The sequence below is a fragment of the Diaporthe batatas genome, assembly GCF_019321695.1.
Source record: "Diaporthe batatas strain CRI 302-4 chromosome Unknown Contig00005, whole genome shotgun sequence".
In the NCBI taxonomy this organism is placed as follows: domain Eukaryota; kingdom Fungi; phylum Ascomycota; class Sordariomycetes; order Diaporthales; family Diaporthaceae; genus Diaporthe; species Diaporthe batatas.
In genome coordinates, this window is record NW_025408552.1 from 1,150,941 (window position 1) to 1,170,025 (window position 19,085).

Genomic DNA, 19,085 nt, shown 5'->3' on the forward strand with positions numbered 1-19,085 from the left:
CAAGGGTTACCGCCTGCCTGGCGCAAACTCCTCAACTTGTAGGCGCATCTTCGAGCTTGCCGCTTTCTGCTCTCTGCATTCCGCCTTCCACCCCAACCCCCTTTTCTCTGGCCGAAACCATCAGCAAATCCCTCGCTACCTGCACAATCCCCGTGAATCCATCAGCCTTTCCGGGGCACATGGCAGTGATCATTGCCATCGACAAACCCAGATAGCACTGCGTTCACGCCTTCCAGCGAAGCCTTCCAACACAGCACCACCGCACCAGGCCAGGATGGGTGACTTCACAAGCTACGGAGGCTCTGACGAGGAGAATGCTGAGATTCGAAAGCTCAATGCTGAGGTTGTAAGTCACGCCCCATCACAATATCGTTGGTACCAATCAGTGCTCTATTGGCAGTGCTGACCGCGACCGTTGTCACAGGAAGCCGACCCTGACAGCTTCGAGGCTTGGGAGAAACTGGTGCGCGCAGTCGAGAGCCTCGAGGGCGGCCTCAACAGAAACTCCAGCCCCCAGTCCCTAGCCACACTGCGCGATGCCTATGATCGATTCCTCCTCAAATTCCCTCTTCTTTTCGGGTACTGGAAGAAGTATGCCGACCTCGAGTTCAACATTTCGGGCCCAGAGTCGGCCGAGATGGTCTACGAGCGGGGATGCGCCAGCATCACCAACTCGGTTGACCTCTGGACCGAGTACTGCTCCTTCAAGATGGAGACCACACATGTCGCGCACCTCGTGAGAGAGTAAGTTCACACGGCTGCTTTCCTTCCCCATAACCTTCCAGCCGTCGACGCGTCCACCAATCTGCGGGTCGTCGCAAAATCAACGGATCCCACCGAGATAAGATGACATTGACCGTATCGTCGGGCTCCGGTGAGAATTACCAAGAGCCACCACTTGTCGCTGGGATCGCGTCTCACAGAATCTACCAGGCACTGTTGTTTTCACAGCCACACATCACCACCATGATTCGCTCTGAACTTCCCCCACGCTTCCCCCCGTCGCACAGACGTTGAGCTGTTGTTCGATTAGTCGGGAGAAGGGCTTATTGTTACCACACCAATCCCTTCTTGTATTTGCAATCCTATCCATTCCTCCCCACCTGGTCCTATCCCCCCTGCATTGTCGATCCTCGCCCACTGACTTGCGATAGACTGTTCGAGCGGGCTGCGACCTACGTGGGACTCGATTTCCTTGCACACCCCTTCTGGGACAAGTACATCGAGTACGAGGAGCGCCAAGAAGCCCACGACAAGATCTATGCGATCCTCAAACGTGTTATCCACATACCCATGCACCAGTATGCGCGATACTACGAGAGATTCCGAACGCTGTCGCACTCCCGGCCGCTGGAAGAAGTGGTCGAGCCGGAGGTTCTGGCTCGTTTCCGAGCCGAGGTCGACGCCGAGGCCGCACCATTCGGTGTGGTCAAGTCGGAGCTCGAGGTTGAACGAGACATACGCGCGAAGATCGATGCCATGTTCTACGATGTCTTCCAGACGACTCAATCCGAGACGACAAAGCGTTGGACGTACGAATCGGAGATCAAGCGGCCGTACTTCCACGTGACGGAGCTAGACCACTCCCAGCTTGCAAACTGGCGCAAGTACCTGGACTTCGAGGAGTCTGAAGGTGACCTTCCGCGGGTCACCGCGCTGTACGAGAGATGCCTGGTCACATGTGCCTACTACGAGGAATTCTGGTTCCGATATGCCCGGTGGATGCAGGCGCAGCCCAACAAGGACGAAGAGGTCCGCAACATCTTCCTCCGCGCAGTCACGTTGTACGTGCCAATCAGCAGGCCTGGCATCCGATTGCAATTCGCCTACTTCGAAGAGACGTGCGGCCGTGTTGATGTAGCTCGAGCAGTGCACGAGGCTGTCCTGATCAAGATACCAAACTGCGTTGAGGCAATCATCTCATGGGCCAACCTACAGAGGCGGCAAAGCGGCCTCGATGCGGCCATTGATGTGTACAAGGCGCAGATTGATTCCCCTGGGGTTGATCTCTACACCAAGGCAGCCCTTGTCACGCAATGGGCCCATCTCCTGTGGAAGGTCAAGGGCTCGGTTGAGGAGGCGCGGACCGTCTTCCGCTCGAATGTGCAGTGGTACTCTGACAGCCGGGAGTTCTGGAGCAAGTGGCTGGACTTCGAGCTCGAGCAGCCGACCAACACTGAGCTGGAAGCTGAGCACGGCAAGCGCATCGAACACGTCATTGACGAAATGCGGGCGCGGAGTCGCATGTCTGTGCCTACCAAGAAGCAGCTGTGCGGCAAGTACTTGAATTACCTCCAGCAGCGTGGCGGCAAGGACGCCATGAAGAAATTCCTGCTGATCGATCGCGAGATGTTCGGGTGAGTCTGGGCCCCTGTAGCTTGGAGCATGAACAAGAAGCTAACGAAGCGGTTTTCCCAGCCCTCTGTCGATCTCCAAGGACAAGTTTGCGGCCAAGGACAACGGTGTTCCCCTGGGCGAGCTTGATGAGGCTACGCAGCAAAAGGCCGAGGCTTACTGCTTCAGCTTTTACGAACTTCATGTCGATGCGGATCCGAAAGCGACTGGCCTTGCTGATTTCCACTAAGTCCGATACCCATTTTCGCCTTTGCAAACACCTTGATAATTTCCTCGGTGACCACAACAAAAAAAAGATTACAAGAGCTTCTGCATTCTCGGCGCTCGTCCTTGTACACTAGGGGTTGAATTGGGGCTGAGTTGGATGTAGGTGGGCTTTACTTGCTTGTCAAAGTATACGGTCGGTGCACCATGCAATATCCTTCTATCCTTCTCGTCGAACAGAGAAGCGTGGCGGCTGAGGTGAGGAGGCATGGAATCTGTCAGACGATCAAATATAATGTACCATGCTCCCCGGTGTTACTCGCTCTTTATCTCGAACACGGCGCTGCACCGAACCCAGTTTGAGTTTTCATGTCCGACTGTTGTCTAGTGTAATGAGACATGTCTAATATAAGAGAGTTGCACGCTCTCAGCCTTGAATTTGACATTACTAGAAACATTCAAAATGCGAGCTCTGGATCACACCCGGGATGTTGGCTCGGCAAGGCTGCGACATGCATTTGGCTGAGTCACTCGAAAGCTTCTTGTCAGACGGCTGGAAGGACGGGATTTGGTCGGCGGTGCTGAGTGACGCAAGCGATGAAAAGCTTTGCGTAAGAATGATTTGAAATACCTGAGATTAATGGACAGAGCAAGACCTAGTGCCAGCCTGGACAAGGAGATATGCCAAAATGGTATCCTTGGCTGGATTAAGTTCCAGAATATTTTAGTTGCGCAGGCTGAGGACGTCGATTACCAAGCACTGAACCGAGATCGGGGGTGGCCGCCGGCCGCAATCTACACGTAGTCCAGTGACCCACCCGTCCAGCTACATATGCATTTGAATTCCGGCCCTTTTTCGATGGGTTTATTAGGGCGGTCAAAGTGAGGCCCTTGCCATGGTAGGACAGAATGCAGCAAACACCGAACCAAGGCTGCGGCACCCGGGGGGCAATAGCTTACCTAGGTACCTAGGTACTCTTTTCACGTTCCTTTTGCGACCGTTTTCATGTGTGTCTTGGCCGTTTGGCATTTTTAGACGGCGAGTCCCATCCGCCTGCCCGTCGTGCAGCTGCTCCGCGGGGACGCCCACTTTTCTTTCCCACGCGAGAGCCACCCAGCCCGGCCCGTTCTGATCTTCTGGAACCCAGGGGTCCGACTCAGGGCCCGTTCCGGTGGGCCCATTCTACGTCTTACACGGCGCCTGTGACCAATGGCAACTTGTCTATTACTCCTGCCGGCAGCCATGACCGAGGTCTTGGGCTCTCGCTCTCGTGTGGGCAGGTCCGGGGTCCTGGAATGGCAAGTACACGGTACTGTTAGCTCGCCCGCCATTCGGAGAGACAAGAGGCAGGCAGGCAGGGAGGCGTGGCTTCGGCGAACTTTGGGCAGGACGTACAGGTGCATACCTACCTACCTAGGTACCTAGGTAGGTAGATAATGTAAACGCCCAGGCTTCTACACGCTGTCCCCGATCCACTTGGTCCGGAATACCCTCGGGCTTTGGTGAATGACTGACTCTTCTTATCTTGCTCGCCCGCCCCAGCTGTCCGAATCGAGATTCCTGTCCTCCGACTGTTCTTAATCAACTAGACCCTTGTCTCCCAGATCACGCTCTAACTACGTCGAGGTAAGCTGTTCCTGGCCATATCGTTGAATATTTTGCTGGCTCGCCCGCTCTCCTTTCCACCACATCACTGCCGCCATCGCTGACCGTCCGTCCTCCTCACGCATCAAACAGATGGCTTCCACATCCCGCCAACTCGCCCGCACGGCGCTGCGGGCCACAGCTCGAAGCACCTTCGCAACAGCAGGCCCGCGCACATTCCGCCAGGGCGGTCGCCGCTTCTACTCCTCCGAAGCCCCCAAATCCTCGTCCAACCCCCTCCTCTGGGCTGCCGGTGCCGCCGCAGCTGGTGGCGCCGGTTACTACTTCTGGACCCAGAACGGCGCCTCTGCCACGCCCAAGGTCTTCAACCCCACCAAGGACGACTACCAGAAGGTGTACAACGAGATAGCCTCCAGGCTGGAGGAGAACGACCAGTACGACGACGGGTCTTACGGCCCAGTCCTCGTGCGTTTGGCCTGGCATGCCAGCGGAACCTATGACAAGGAGACCGGCACCGGCGGCAGCAACGGTGCTACCATGAGGTTCGCTCCCGAGAGCGACCATGGCGCGAATGCTGGTCTGAAGCACGCCAGAGACTTCCTGCAGCCTGTGAAGGGTTCGTGTCCCCTGGCTGCTGCTTGATCACGTCCAGAATGACTAACAGAAATCAGCCAAATTCCCATGGATTACCTACTCTGATCTCTGGATCCTCGGTGGTGTCTGCGCCATCCAGGAGATGCTGGGCCCCAAGATCCCCTACCGCCCCGGCCGTTCCGACAAGGACATGGCCGCCTGCACTCCTGACGGCCGCCTGCCCGACGCAACCAAGACACAGGACCATCTCCGCTCCATCTTCTACCGCATGGGTTTCAACGACCAGGAGATCGTCGCCCTCTCCGGAGCACATGCCCTCGGCCGCTGCCACACCGACCGCAGTGGTTTCGACGGGCCTTGGACCTTCTCCCCTACCGTCCTCACAAACGACTACTACAACTACCTGGTCAACACCAAGTGGGAGTACAAGAAGTGGGACGGCCCCAAGCAGTTTGTCGACAAGGAAACCAAGTCCATCATGATGCTGCCCGCCGACATGGCTCTCGTGCAGGACAAGAAGTTCATGCAGTACGTGCAGAAGTACGCCAAGGACAACGACGCCTTCTTCAACGACTTCAGGGACGTCGTCGTCAAGCTGTTCGAGCTCGGCGTCCCGTTCGCCGAAGGTACCGAGAACCAGCGCTGGGAGTTCAAGACATCGCAGGAGTAAGACAAAAGAACGGGTTTAGACCGGTAGAGCCAATGCCCTTGGCAGGTTGCGTGCAAAATGATACAGTCACCTAGATCTTAGATTAGAGCGAATGTCTTCTAGATTGGAGCAGGGGCCACGCCGCAGGGATGATGGTTTTGGACACTGGACACTCTGTCGCTGTCCCTCGATCTAGTGGCTCCGAGGTCCTTAGGGTACCTCAATGTATGATAGGAAAATGCAACGTTGATTTCGCAGCAGCATCAGGTAACGCCGCGTGTGTCGCTGATCTTGGGAAAGTGATCGTCGTGAGATTTGGTCCCCAAGGTCGGTCAGTGCCCAAAGTCGGGACGAGCTGTCGTTTAAACAAGAATGGAGGCTCATCGGGGACCAGGCACGCTCCTCCATCCTATTGAAACGCGCCCTGTTGCAACGCAGTAGCGTATACGGGGTACCGGGCCAGAGGTTGGCATCCTCGTTCCCCGCACTTCCCCAGGACCCTTGAGGCCCGGCGCTCCCCTTCTAGATATTCCGGTTAAGCCGGGGCCTATGCACGTGGGGGAGATCTCTGGGATTCTCCCAGGGATCTTCTCAAAATTCCCCATGGTCTGTGGCGAACGTTCCCAGGAGGAGGCTGTCACTCAATCACGGCCCGATCCTTTGGCACCAAGACTCAAGTGCCCAGGCTGGTTTGACAATGTTTGTACCATGCTATTGAGCGAGCCCTGAGTGACAGAGCGAGAGAAGAAGAGTGAGGCAGAAAACGAATTCCAACGGGAACTGCCAAGTCCAAGGAATTGAGCAGGGCACCTTTGAGGCACCGGCAACGACCGTAGAGCCTGCCCGGAACAGGGACCAATGAAGCTTCAACAGCTCAATGTTGTGCCACCAATACCTCACTCGGTGAAAATCAGATGACTTTGCTTCTTTACGAGGGCCTGGCGGGGGTGTGGGGTGGCGATATGAAGTACTCGTGTATTACTTACTATGACAGCATTAGGATATGAGCTTGCATAGACGCAACAGACTTTAGAGCTAGATTCCGGAGCTTAAACTCAGACTGCATTTAGATCTACCAAGAATCACAACAGGCACCATCCTACAACCCAAGCTAGTAATAAATGTTGTCACTATAGCCGTATGGTAGAAGCCAACATTTGAATCATTTAATATTAATTATACATCCATAGCCTTGCCCTCCAGAACAATATGGCCCTGGTTTTCGACCGCAGTGGGTGCAGTATAGCATGATGCAGAAGGAGGGGACCTAAGGACGAGCCCAAACGAGGCTCCCCGAGTTCCCAGCACAAACTTGAACAAAGGCCTGGAAATTTGTTTTCAGCTCAAATTGCTGGGCGACATGTGCTCCATAGCGAACCTGAACATGATATGAGGTTTAAGCATGAGTCACTTCCTTTGGGGCCTTGGAAGGGAGAGCTTTAGAATAGCATGTAATAGTATTCCGACACACTGTGCAAAGCATTTACAAACTTGAGAGCACTTTACAATTCAATTGCCACATCTCTCGAATTTCCAGCTCACTTTTCGATTTCCGTAGGCGTCCAAGTGCGCGACCGCCGACTGAACCGCTCTTCAGGATTGTCCAGTTCATGCTCAAGACTCCACTTCTTATCATACTTTTCGAGCTCGTCCCGGATATCCAAGCATTGCACGCGCACGACGCTGAGCAACTTTCCCTCGTCACTCTTCCATGTCGCAGCAGGAACAACGCCACAGTTCGTGCAGATGTAGAACTCCGCGGTGCCTGTCCCCATGCGATACCGATTGACCGAGCCGGAGGTTTTGATGGTGAGGGCGCCTGCAGCATCAGAGGTGAATGATGCGCGGTGCAGCCTGCAGAAGCTACACTGGCAGGCCCTGGATCCGAGCTCGGATGGTGTCTTCTGGGTTCTCAGGTGAACTTTAATTCCGCCGCAGTGACAGGCGCCGTGATAGTCTTTGTCTTTCGATTGAGAGTCTTTCTGCGGCACCGAAGTGTTATCCGCCATGTGGCGCTTCTGCGACACAACATTGGCGACCGGATTCCGGTAAGCATACTGTACCAGCCATGTTTGAAGAGCTGGTTTGAACTTGACGCTTGGACTCCGAACTTGGGCAGCCAGAAAACCTGCTCTCCGCAGCATCTTGCATATGCTCTGATGGTTAGGCTAGTGAGTACAGGCTCAAAGAGAAGAAATTTGCACAGTCGAGAAGCTATCTGACGAGGACGCGAAGATGGGAGAGATGCGGGGATGTTGTCACAGTGGATGGGGGGTAGAATGATTACGTCTTCCAAAGGGCTGTACAGGGTAGGTACTTACTTATGTATTTTCGACACCCTTCGGCAACAGAACCAACAATTGCGCCCTTTTGAACTCCCCCCCCCCCAACAGCTGTTATTAAAATCAAGATTGGGGATAAATTAAGTGACGTGATAGCCAAGCTGCAGGCCCACACCCAGTTGAGAAGAGTCTCGACTGAAGACACGGAACAATGACGAAAGCCATTTAATATACAGTGTGTTCCGTCCCGAACCTTTAAAGTTAATGTTTGGAGACTTGGATAGATCTTTGAATCAATCTCCTACCTAGGTACTTACAGTATCTACATGTCTCTTTTGTGGATGATTCGCCATTTTGATACCTGCAGAAACACCTACTACAACCCAGAAATATGGTCACGACCAAGAAGTCTGAATATCACAAGCTATCATAACAACATGCCCAGGTGGTATAAAACAGTGGTCACTACTAGTACGTGTTTATATAGTCCAAAAGAAAAAAGCGAATTCAACACAGCTATAGTGCTTTTGCACCTTGTCGTCTGCAAGTGGAAACCATGTGGTCTGACTGGTGTTGTGTGACTGTAGCCGTACATGTCGGCCACATACCCGCATCGGAATGGAGTTAGAACCCCGTGTCTATCTTCTACCAATAGGTGCGGTAGCATCGAGGTTCGCATGTGCAAGTATCCGCCGAGGAGACTGGCCTAGCTCTCATATAACTAGGAGGCACGAGACTCTCTATGTAATCGGACTTCAAGAAGCCTTAGCACTCGGCACTTGAGTGGGCCAAGTTTCAAGGACACATTCTCACCAACGGGCTATGTCTCCATATATCTGCATTCTCATCACAGGGCTACCCATATAAAACCGCTAAATCCCCATGGAAAGACATAAGACCCACACATATCGTATGATTTCTAGTGCTAGGAGAGACGTTGACCTCCAAAAAGGCTTAATCATACCTAGGTACCCACATCGGTCGCAAACTGAGCGGCGATTTATCACCTTGGGCCTCCCTCCGTCATTCCACCTTTCTTGTGTGAACTTTCAGGCAAGCTTCCGTCTTCCCTCATGGCTACCATCCGAAGGGCTACAGTACAGCCATATGGCAATAAGCGAGATGAGGTAGTTCAACTTGCAGACCTAGATGTTATTGAACCAAAGCTGTATGTTCACATAATCGAGGTCTTTTCCTTGCAGCCCAACGCAGACAAGCAACAAATACTCGAAAACCTGATCGAGGGCCTCTCTCGGACCCTCGCTGAGTACCCGATTCTGGTGGGCACACTGCACTTTGACAATGAAGCCAACCGGATTGTTGTGAAGAGGACACTAGCATCCTCAGTGACCTTGACAATCAAGGAGCCAGGTCCAGATGGCGTGAACGACCTCGAGTCCTTCGAGTTCCTTGACAGACACGACTTCCCAGTCCACCTGCTCGATGCAAGCAAGGTGCTTCCGTGCTCTGTGGTTGGAAAGTTGCCCATCCCGGCGCAGGATATTTCGACAGATGGTCCAGCAGTCTGCGCCTTCCAAGTCACCTTCATCGACAGAGGTATCATCCTGGCACTTGCCATTACCCACCAAGTCTCCGACGGCATGGGCTGTGAGGTGCTGCTGACAAGCTGGTCGCGCAACTCGTATGCTGTCTCCAATGGCACAGCCGGTGGCATCATAGACGCAGCCACGATGCCGGAGCGAACACTTCTGAGCGACAAAGGAGAGACCATTGCCTCGCCGGAGGAGCTAAAGAGGCTCGGGGACAAGTTCCCGACCTACAAGGCCAGGGACGGGCCCCCGGCGCCGCCACCAGCAGACTTCCAGATGCCGGTCGTTAAGACGCGAATATGGCACGTCCCGAAAAGCAAACTGAAGGAGCTGAAGGCACTGGCAATCAAGCAAGCGCCAGGCGGTGGCGAGGGCTGGGTGTCGACGTACGATGCGCTCCTCGCAATCCTATGGCGCGCCGTCGTCCGCGCAAAGCAACCACTGCTCAAGCCCGACCCAGCGGCGCCATCCAAGGCCATCCACGCCGTCAATGCGCGGGGACGCACCGAGCCCGCCATCCCTGAAAACTACATTGGCGTGGCCGTCACGCTGCCCCAATCTCCCGAGCTGACCGTCGCGCGCGTGCTCTCGCCCGACCTGGGCTCAACGCTGCCCCTCCTCGCCCGCGCCGTGCGCGCCGCGACGAGCCAAGTGGATCCAGAGTACGTGGCAGACCTGATCAGGTGGGCGGGCTCTTGTCCCAATCTGCGGTGGGTCGAGCTGGATATGCACTGGGTTCTGGGGTTGGACTGCATGGCTTTCGACTGGCATACAATGAAGTCGTATGAGATGCACGACTTTGGTTTTGGGATGCCCGCCGCGCTGAGGTGGCCGCACCCGCATTTCGAGGGCTTCTTCTTTGTCCTCCCGACCAGGACGACCAAGGACAACCCGGATGAGGGCTTGGAGATTTGTCTCGGGCTGGAGGAGAGCTGTTATGCGAATCTTCAGACGGACGAGGAGTTCTTGAGGTTTGCCGAGGAGAGGGGAAAGGACGTTTGAAAACAATATATGCAGTATATTTGAATAAGGTTCTGGTGTGCTGCCTAGGTAATGTCACCAGGTGAAGATCTTTGTTGAGGCATGCCATGTTGCTTCTCTCAAGATATAGGTCAACTGTCCTGTGGCTAACTGAATACTGGAGAATTGAAGGTTAAAGGCCAAGCCACCACTGTGTCTGTCAGAGCGGAGACTGAGAAGCTCGTAAAGCGCTGGGGTTGTGAGATTTTCCAAGTAGACACTGGCAGTGTTACCGTCAGCGGTGTTGCCATGCTCTCTCTTCACTACTGCATAAGATCTAACATAGCCGTCGCATGCAGGACTGCGGCATTATTTAAAGCTTCAGTAAAATAAAGCCTCCACAGCGGCTGCTTATTCGGAGGACCGTTGGTTGCATCCTTCCTGATGCTTTGGTCAGGCCATTCGCCAAGTAAATAAAGGTGCATGGCATTGTGCCAGGGAGTTCTCATAGCGTATCCTCAAGCATGGCATAGCTCCATGTCCAATTCGGTCCGTGATATCAAGTAATTAACAGAAAACAAGTTGAAAAAAGAATGGTAAGCATCGTGTCTGAACCCGCGCCCTCGTCAGAGACAAGAACTGTGCAAGGTATCGCTCCCTCAACAGCAATAGTTAGTCCCTGCTGGCAAATCGAAGTCGAACATCAGTACCATGAAGGCATACACGCCGAATAAGTGGGTCGTATGGTTTTACAGTGAGTAGAAGCAGGGGTTTATATGGCGGAGGCCAACCGCGATGTCTGCTACACCGTGACCATCAACTTGCCGCCTTCGCTCCAAATGTCCGCAATAACCACGAGAGCAATGAACGACGATTATAAGGACGGTGAGAAGATTCAATTTCCCAAGGAATCTGTACAAAATGGCCCGGAAAATTGAACCGGGGTGTATGAAGGGGATTAATTTAGACTGTAACACACGATTTCATTGATTACTGCCGCAAGTGACGTGGGCCAGTGTCCTTTCTTAAGCTGTGGTCCATGAATTGTCGCATCATTGGTGGTATCATTGTACTCTTCCCACCCTACTTGGCAATGGCGATATTTATGTGTAGTGCTCAGCGCTGAATCCGCACTTGTTTCGTCTTCTTTGAACGGAATGTAGAATGGCTTTTGACTCATAATTGTTGTCTTTTTGCATATTCATGATATTGTATTATCTTTTAACCAGTGTGTCGACCAAGAACCGCAGACTTATCTCTTATGAATTGATCATTTCAGCCATTACTTCTCTTATAGTGTCCTAAAGGATAGGAGCAGCTTGATATGGAGGCGCAGAGACGTTTCTTGAGATTCTGGAGCCCGGGTATTGAAGAGAAGATAGCGAGAAGTTTTTAAGATCAATGAAAGATTGTTTGGCAGTGGTAATTGGCCACGTGAATGTGCTGGTGGTTTATTAGGGAATGTGCTGCATGCAATTGGAGTTGAGCTTCAAGGTGAGTGGGTCTTGCAGCTTCAGCACTTATGTAAGCAACCAAGTTTGACGTCAGTCTGCACCAACTGAAGATCGGGCTTGAGCATCAATTCTCTCCCCTTCACCCTCCAAAGGTTGGCTCGATTCGATCTGGGGACAGAAATGGCCTCCACAGGAATACCAGCGCTGCGGAACCTGTTCGGCGGCCAACTGCGCTCGCTGCGCGCCTCCAACCAGCGGCGCTGGGCCCAAGTCCACGATGTGCGATTCCTCGCCACCACGCAGGCGTCCCGCAACGTCCTCGAGAAGTACCGCGAGAAGCTCGACGCAAAGGCCCGCCAGGAGGGCCATGCCGACATCCAGGACCTGAAGAAGGCCTATGCCGACAAGATACAAGAGATCCGAAAGAAAGATGCTACGATACCAGGCATTCCTCCCCTGGACCAACCTCCAGCTCCCACAAACGGCGCCACCACCGCTGCTCCTTCTGTTCCTCCTCCTCCCAAAGGCCAATTGACACCCGAGGCCGCCGCCGCCCACCAGACGGCAAAACCAACCAGCTACCCGAACAAATCAGGCGTCAAGTCGCTCGACCAGATCCTGGACCTGCCCAAGGCGCGCACGCTGCCCGTCCCCGAGCTGACGGCAATCTGGCGGCTGCGGCACGCGAGCAGCCCGCAGAACCTGTGCGCGGTGGTGCCGCAGCACACGTACGAGGCGATGGAGGCCGAGGCGCGCAAGCACCCCCAGTTCGTGCTGCCGCTGCCCCACCCGGAACAGGGCGCCGAGATGCACTTCCTGCAGTGGACCTTCGACCCGGCCACGCACACGAGCACCGTACTCTTCACGCAGCTGGCCGAGTACAAGACGCGCGGCGAGTTTGCCGTCCCGCACACCACCATCACGCACCACCTCGACCTGGTCGCTGAAAAGCGCGTCGTGCTCATGCAGGGCACCGTCGTTGCGGACCGCGGGGTGAAGCCTGACGATGCGAGGTGGTTGGTCATGTGCCTGCAGAGGTTCTACGGCGGCTGGGACGGCGAGAAGAACGACGCGCTTGGAAAGGAGAGGGCCGACGAGAGGAAGAGGCTGCTTGAGTGGTTCGGCAAGGGTGACTCCAGGTTCAGCGTTGAGAAGTTGCTGGAGGAGGCCGAGAGGCTGCCATGACGAGATGGGGCGAACTAGACTTTTCCTACCACGCAACGGGATATACCATAGTAAGGACCACACATAGCAAGCAATATAGCTTGACTGCTGTAAAATAGACAGGAATGTATAAACAGCCATTTTTAGTCAGTCTGACCATGCTGTGAAACCTTTTTTTTTTTCTACCTGGAGCATGGCATCGACAACAGCGCGGAACAAAATCCCCGAGTCTGGAACAGGATGCCCGGAGCTGTTTCCTACAAAGTACAAGCTACAACTTCGGTCCAGCAAGCCTCTCGTCCTGCTTGACCTTATCCCGCAGCAACCTTCTAAGGATCTTGCCACTCGGGGACTTGGGTACTACATCGATAAAAAAGACACCGCCACGGAGTCTCTTGTGGGGGGCCGTCTTGGCTGCCATCCAGTCTGCGATCTCCTTCGCCTTGGCTGCATCCTGCGCCACGCCCGCCTTGAGCGTCACGTAGGCCCGCGGGAGCTCCGTCGCCTGGGCAGGGTCGTAGAGCCCGATGACACACGCGTCCGTGACGTCCGGGTGGCCGACCACCAGGCCTTCCAGCTCGGCTGGGGCGACCTGGAAACCCTCTGTGGAATGCTGTGTTAGTTGTCCGCTGCGCTGGTGCTCAAAAAGGGCCGGGTGGAGATGGACTCACTGTATTTGATCAGTTCCTTGAGTCGATCTACGCAGTAGTAGTTGCCGTACTTGTCCATCTTGAAAACGTCGCCTGTCCTCAGCCAGCCATCTGCGGAGAATGCGTCCTTTGTCTTTTCTTCGTTATTCAAATAACCTCCGAATACATTGGGGCCCTTCAGCCAGAGCTCACCAGGCTGTAGTGATCATATGCTCATGTCAGTGCACTGATTGTGTAACACGTCTTTGACCAAGAACTGCAGGATACATACCTCTCCGAGGGCCACCTCATTGCCCTCCGTATCAACAATTTTAGACTCCATGTTCGGTACCAGCTTGCCAACCGAGGTCATAAACTTGGCCCACTCATCAGGCTGCTGCACATGAGAGACAGGACTAGCCTCAGACAGCCCATATCCCTGTTTCACTGGGACCTTGAGGCGGTTCCATACCACCTCGATCAGTTCACTGGTGATGGGCGCCGCGCCGCAGTGGAGCATCTTGAGGGACGTCAGGTCATATTTGTCGACCACCGACTCCTTGCTGAGAGCTAAGACCACCGGAGGTGGGATGTAGGCGAATGTGAGTCTAAAGTCCTGGATGAGCCGACAGGCCTTCTCGAGGTCGAAACGTGAGAGCACTACTAATTGCCATCCGGAGTACATGCTCATAAACACGTTGTTCACCAGGCCCTGTGGTTTACGGTCAGCCTGCATAACTCTCTGTGCGCTCGTGGTGTTCATCGCCAGCGGGACCAGCCTACATATATGTGGAAAAATGGAATCACACCGAGGAGCCGATCGCCTCCGTTTCCAGGCCCGCCAGAGGGCTTCAGATAGACCCCTTCGAGAGCCTCCATCTGGAACAGGTTGGAGATAACATTGTAGTGCGTCAGGCACACGCCCTTGGGCAGGCCCGTCGTGCCAGAGCTGTAGACAAGGAATGCCAGGTCTTTCTTGGGCGTCACCTTGGGTTTTTCATAGCGGCTGTGGTACGCAGCAGCAGCAGGCTTGATACTGCTCCAGTGGCGGATCTTGCCCTCTGGGTCGCGCTCCTCGCCCAGCAGGATGATCCTGTCCCCAGGGATGCCGGCCCTGGCAGCGGCCTGCTTGGCGGTGGGAAGGAATTGCAGCTGGGTGACGAGGGCCTTGGCGCCGCTGTTGGTCAGCTGGAAGGTCAGCTCGTCGAGGGTGTAAAGCGGGTTGGCGGGTGAGGCGCAACCGCCGGCCCAGAGGACGCCGCAGGTCAGGGCAGGCGTGTCGACATCATTTGGCGTGTAGAAGGCGAGGACGTCGCCGCGCTCCCAGCCCCAGAGGGCCTGGAGTCCCTTTCCAAACCCTGTGGCAGCGTTGCGCAGCTGCGCGAGGGTGTAGGAGCGGGAGGGTCGCTCGCCGTCGGTGAGAATCTCCTTGGTATCGGGGAAGGGCCTGGACGGCCGCGAGAATAACAAGGTGAAGATGTCGACGTCAGGAATAGAGACGTCGGCGTAGAGAGACTTGTGGGGCATGTTGACGGCACGGGGATTCTGGCATGGGCGAGCACAATGATGTTGAGACTGGGACTGGGACCACTATCTGTATTCTGCAGGAATTGGCAAAAATATCTAAGTAGATATAAACGGGCACCTGGAGGCCGACCCGTCGGCAATGTTGCGATAAACAACGGCGCGGGGTTGCCGGCGCGGTAAGCTGCGGCATAGGCACGATGCCCGCCTGCTGTACAGATTACCCCAACGGCGGTTCATCCTGGATCTGCAGCCAAGTCATACCATCATACCAGGGCGAGTCTGGTCTGTAGGAAGAAAGTCGGAATAGCTTCATCTTGTAGTAGTCCCACGAGACATTGCTCGTACTACCCAGGTAGTGTTCTACTCCGTACACCTAGAATAGTCTTGTACAGATAACGATGCAGCATGGGCCGTCCCCCGGCATGATGTTGCTGACCACAGTTCGGGTCGCACGTACCGAGTACCACTACAGCAGGATCTCCAGAACTGCGGGGTAGGAACATCAAACCTGGTAAACATGCTCGGCAAGAGCCATTCCCGTTTGCACAGGATATCTTTTCTCTGCAGCCGTGGGCCATGCGTGTAAGATGATTGGATGGTCTTGTGGCTTTGGTATCCACCTTGAGCAATAAGCCGAGGGCTACTATCGAACCTGCACTCTGCTCATCATACGCATTAGAACCTATTCTTGAAGACGGCCAAGGGCGGGGATTGGAGGGAAAAAAGATGCCTGTCGTCCAGTGTCGTACCAATCGATGAGGCTCAAGTCGTGGTGGGCACGCCTTGCAACCTTAAACCGAAGCTTGACTCCCTGACACACGGGGGCGTCTTTACCGAATGCAGACAGGGGCTGGCCAATTTGCTGGCTTCGTCCAGGCTGGCGTTTAATCCCATCTCTTGAGAGATGCACGCCATCTCTCGCAGGGAAATGAAGGGATGTTCATGCTTCGCCGGCGCATGTCACCTTCAAATCATGGTCATGCAGCCCGCCCGCGTTCAACGATGAGAAAGGGGCCCTCGGAGAAGCGAGCTGCCTCGCACGTCGCAGCAGCCACCCCAGAGCCCCACACCTCAAACAGCCCTCACCCCGGCATCCCGGCTGAGATCACACACAAAGTGCGACACCAACGAGACGACCGACCAACTCAAGCCATTGCCGCCCTCGTCCCAACAACCACTACCCGCCAACATCAGGCCAAGATGTGCCTGCCGATCATTTAAGCTTGTCCGAGCTTGTCTGGTCTTGACTATTCCTGGGCGTCCGCCCTGTAGGAAACGGATCCTCATTGGGTCCGTGGTACTGGCCGTCGATCTGCGAACACGCGAACATCATGTCGTTTGCCGCGCCCACGCCTTTGTTGCATCTGGCTCTGCCTCATCCGCTGCCATCCCTGCCGAGGGGTACGTCCCGTCGTGTCTCGTCAAGGGCCGCCTGCTGGACGAACCACTCCCAGGTCATGCCCTTCCCTCATGCCTGTCGTGCTCGGTAACGGACCGGCCGCATTATTGCGGCTCTGCAGTAATTGTGGACTTCAGGTCTTGGCCATGTTCTCGACATGAGGCATAGGACAATTCCTGAGAAGCGTCTCTGCACCCCCTTCCTGCCCCCTCCCCTGGTCCACCCCGGCGTCAAGCTCGGAACAGTCTCGAGAGTTTGAAGGACTAGCTCGCCAAGCTCTCGACGACGTCGCCTGACAACCTTCGCGAACGACTATAAGATCTTCCTCTCATCCGGCGGTACAACAGGACATCTATCACCCCGCAACTCACTCATCCAAACATCCTCTCAACCGTTCATCCCGTCTCTTTTCTTCAACACAGCTGTGCTGTTTAATTTCATCTGTTCGATTTCCACTCGTTTATCCGTCTCTCATACGACAAAACCACCTTCCTTCACATCAGCCAACATGTATATGAAGACTGCCATTCTCTTCCTCGCCGCCTCGGTCGTGGCTCTGCCCACCGCCCAGGATGGCAACCACAAGCGTGCCGCGGTCCTGACCAAGCAGAGCTACGCCGACTTCCAGGTCAGCGACGGAGTTGCTGGAAACGCACTCGCCGAGGTCCAGGCCAAGTTCCCTGTAAGTCCGACAACACCCACCGCACGCCCCGGTCACTGCACACACACACACACACACACACACACAACCGCTTACACACCTGCTATTAGATTGACGAGAATGACCTGGCAAACGTCGACCCCGCCGACGCCCAGATCATCAGCGACGCCCGGGAGGTAGCCGAGAGCGCAGAGGTCGACACCGGTGGCTTCAACGACGCCATCGCTGCCGCCAGCGGCGCCGACGCAGACGCCCTGCAGGTGGGAAAGATCAAGAACAAGGTCCTGAAGCTCAAACTCGAGGTCCTCGATCTCCAGATCCAGCAGGCCCAGGGCGGCAAGGACAACACAGACAAGATCGCCCAGGAGCAGAAGAAGCTCGACAACAACATCGCTACCGACAAGAAGTCCGCCGGTGACGCGAGCCAGGCGGTCGACTTCCAGGGTTAAGAGGGATCATTGGGATGGGTTATTAGACACTCCTTGGGAGTGTGGTCTCTTTCATGAAGTTCCAGAAAGGCTTCTTTGGGATACGAGGATTGGTTTTTAGGATCTCTTCTCTATGACTTAGTAATGATGACGGTTGAGGGTTTGATACCCCAAGTAATGTGATCAAATCAAGCATATTATGCTCAAACTTCTTTCGTACCTAAGCTGCGTCCACCGTTGATGGCGTGGTAGCCCATTGCTTGAAGTTTGAGGCTATGTATGTACTACAGGGTGAGCCCCTTCATTGCAAGCGTTGTTGTCAGGAAAAAAAGAAATGCGCTCTACAGGTACGTTCAACAACCAGTAGTTGCTCCCTCGGTGTTCACCCTATCCAAGAGAATTTTAGGATGACGTCGATCCAGTCATTTACCTCGGCAGGGTATCATCACTGGTGAGATGCTCAGGTGGCGTTGAGGCCTTCTTGAGCTACAGATTTGAGTGTTTCCTCGTCCCTTGCTGTGCACATATACGATTTACTAGATGACCCCTGAGAAATGCCATTAGAGATGGTTGTTGGCTGTAGTAATTGACAGCAAAATTTGACCTCATGAACAATCTCGGAAGCCAAGATGAAATGAAGATAATGTCAATTACCAGGCACACAAGAATGATTCGGGCGCAATGCATACGAAGATGTACATCTCACCCTTCATTTTAACAGCCATAATGATCATACAACTCCCCTGAGATCCGCTAATAAAGCTTCTTGATTACCAAGTCCACCCTTGCGCCTCAAGATGACGAACATCCAGAGCGACGCGTAGGGGGAGAGGGCGAGCATAATACCCATTTGAATCTCAATCAAAATAGCCTTCCCAACATCGACCTTCTCAATGTACCATAGAGTGATTCCAAGGAGAAACGCGAGAATCGACCAGTCCAGGAAGATTATAGGCGTCCATATAAAGCAAATAATCCCTCATCAAAACCATCTCAACTGTCTCAAAGGTGAACAGCAGCATGGCTGATAGCAGGATTGAAGTGACGGCCGCAATCGCGCAGCTTGCAAACAGCGCCTCGGATGCGCGATACTAGAGAGTGGTAGTGGTCGGATGAAACTCTTCGAAAGTCAAGGCTCCGACCGAAGCGGCGGCTGTCAACGATGAGACGATGTTGGTTATGGGGAGCGTCTTGAGTATCCGCCTGAAGATGATGAAACGTCTGCTGCTAATATGTGGTTTCGCTTCTATTCCGTATACGTCCAAGGACATATATAGCGCCTTCATACGGTGGTAAGCACTCAAGACCTAGCGCTTAGAAAGAATATAATACTAATAATAATAGTTATAATATGATAGGTGCTTGTGGCCTCAGCCTTGCAATGTATAGATAAGGCTAAGGGGTACCGTCTTAATGACGGCGTTAACTAGAACGCCGTAAAGGAGTTATACGGTGAGATTAGGTCTGAAAATGGTCGCTATATAAATGAATCGCACCGAGGCTGCTAATATACTTTCCGGATTCTTTCCTGCGACCAGCGCTCTTCGAATGATCTTAGAGCTTCAGGCCACATACCTTTAGTGTCAGGACACAAGATACTACTGGTAGTAGATTCCGTTGGCA

General features: G+C 54.2%; 7 protein-coding genes across 7 annotated transcripts; 5 read left to right on the forward strand and 2 right to left on the reverse strand.

Annotated features, from left to right (window-relative positions):
• The first annotated feature begins 44 nt into the window (after positions 1–44).
• KVR01_005655 (uncharacterized protein) lies at positions 45–3,329 on the forward strand. Its single transcript, XM_044792011.1, has 4 exons — positions 45–346; positions 425–744; positions 1,155–2,357; positions 2,419–3,329. Exons 1-4 carry the CDS (start codon positions 275–277, stop codon positions 2,582–2,584), a joined length of 1,761 nt encoding a protein of 586 aa, XP_044646100.1. The 5' UTR covers positions 45–274; the 3' UTR covers positions 2,585–3,329.
• A 118-nt stretch (positions 3,330–3,447) lies between these two features.
• KVR01_005361 (uncharacterized protein) lies at positions 3,448–5,885 on the forward strand. Its single transcript, XM_044793374.1, has 2 exons — positions 4,224–4,781; positions 4,837–5,885. Exons 1-2 carry the CDS (start codon positions 4,298–4,300, stop codon positions 5,427–5,429), a joined length of 1,077 nt encoding a protein of 358 aa, XP_044645806.1. The 5' UTR covers positions 4,224–4,297; the 3' UTR covers positions 5,430–5,885.
• An 878-nt stretch (positions 5,886–6,763) lies between these two features.
• Positions 6,764–7,608, reverse strand: KVR01_005602 (uncharacterized protein). Its single transcript, XM_044787124.1, has one exon. The coding sequence runs from the start codon at positions 7,550–7,552 to the stop codon at positions 6,947–6,949; it is 606 nt and encodes a 201-aa protein (XP_044646047.1). The 5' UTR covers positions 7,553–7,608; the 3' UTR covers positions 6,764–6,946.
• A 1,155-nt stretch (positions 7,609–8,763) lies between these two features.
• KVR01_005097 (uncharacterized protein) lies at positions 8,764–10,242 on the forward strand (the record flags this gene model as incomplete). The annotated part of the gene is made up of 1 exon (XM_044781760.1): positions 8,764–10,242. The coding sequence occupies one exon, from the start codon at positions 8,764–8,766 to the stop codon at positions 10,240–10,242; it is 1,479 nt and encodes a 492-aa protein (XP_044645542.1).
• Positions 10,243–11,779: 1,537 nt separating this feature from the next.
• On the forward strand, positions 11,780–12,965 carry KVR01_005615 (uncharacterized protein). The gene has a single exon (XM_044783660.1). The coding sequence runs from the start codon at positions 11,835–11,837 to the stop codon at positions 12,837–12,839; it is 1,005 nt and encodes a 334-aa protein (XP_044646060.1). The 5' UTR covers positions 11,780–11,834; the 3' UTR covers positions 12,840–12,965.
• Positions 12,966–13,006: 41 nt separating this feature from the next.
• KVR01_004949 (uncharacterized protein) lies at positions 13,007–15,044 on the reverse strand. The gene is made up of 4 exons (XM_044793661.1): positions 14,231–15,044; positions 13,740–14,159; positions 13,490–13,664; positions 13,007–13,421 (listed from the first exon to the last, which is right to left on the reverse strand). Exons 1-4 carry the CDS (start codon positions 14,972–14,974, stop codon positions 13,090–13,092), a joined length of 1,671 nt encoding a protein of 556 aa, XP_044645394.1. The 5' UTR covers positions 14,975–15,044; the 3' UTR covers positions 13,007–13,089.
• Positions 15,045–16,864: 1,820 nt separating this feature from the next.
• On the forward strand, positions 16,865–17,517 carry KVR01_005054 (uncharacterized protein). The gene is made up of 2 exons (XM_044787643.1): positions 16,865–17,055; positions 17,145–17,517. The coding sequence occupies exons 1-2, from the start codon at positions 16,882–16,884 to the stop codon at positions 17,481–17,483; spliced, it is 513 nt and encodes a 170-aa protein (XP_044645499.1). The 5' UTR covers positions 16,865–16,881; the 3' UTR covers positions 17,484–17,517.
• The last annotated feature ends 1,568 nt before the right edge of the window (positions 17,518–19,085 follow it).

Coding starts and splice junctions, on each gene's coding strand:
- KVR01_005655 (XM_044792011.1), top strand. CDS start 275: ATGGGTGACTTCACAAGCTACGGAGGCTCTGACGAGGAGAATGCTGAG. Junction 347..424: donor GAAAGCTCAATGCTGAGGTT/GTAAGTCACGCC, acceptor CCGTTGTCACAG/GAAGCCGACCCTGACAGCTT. Junction 2,358..2,418: donor ATCGATCGCGAGATGTTCGG/GTGAGTCTGGGC, acceptor CGGTTTTCCCAG/CCCTCTGTCGATCTCCAAGG.
- KVR01_005361 (XM_044793374.1), top strand. CDS start 4,298: ATGGCTTCCACATCCCGCCAACTCGCCCGCACGGCGCTGCGGGCCACA. Junction 4,782..4,836: donor CTTCCTGCAGCCTGTGAAGG/GTTCGTGTCCCC, acceptor AACAGAAATCAG/CCAAATTCCCATGGATTACC.
- KVR01_005602 (XM_044787124.1), bottom strand. CDS start 7,552: ATGCTGCGGAGAGCAGGTTTTCTGGCTGCCCAAGTTCGGAGTCCAAGC.
- KVR01_005615 (XM_044783660.1), top strand. CDS start 11,835: ATGGCCTCCACAGGAATACCAGCGCTGCGGAACCTGTTCGGCGGCCAA.
- KVR01_004949 (XM_044793661.1), bottom strand. CDS start 14,974: ATGCCCCACAAGTCTCTCTACGCCGACGTCTCTATTCCTGACGTCGAC. Junction 13,665..13,739: donor ATGAGGTGGCCCTCGGAGAG/GTATGTATCCTG, acceptor TGATCACTACAG/CCTGGTGAGCTCTGGCTGAA. Junction 13,422..13,489: donor CAAGGAACTGATCAAATACA/GTGAGTCCATCT, acceptor AGCATTCCACAG/AGGGTTTCCAGGTCGCCCCA.
- KVR01_005054 (XM_044787643.1), top strand. CDS start 16,882: ATGTATATGAAGACTGCCATTCTCTTCCTCGCCGCCTCGGTCGTGGCT. Junction 17,056..17,144: donor AGGTCCAGGCCAAGTTCCCT/GTAAGTCCGACA, acceptor ACCTGCTATTAG/ATTGACGAGAATGACCTGGC.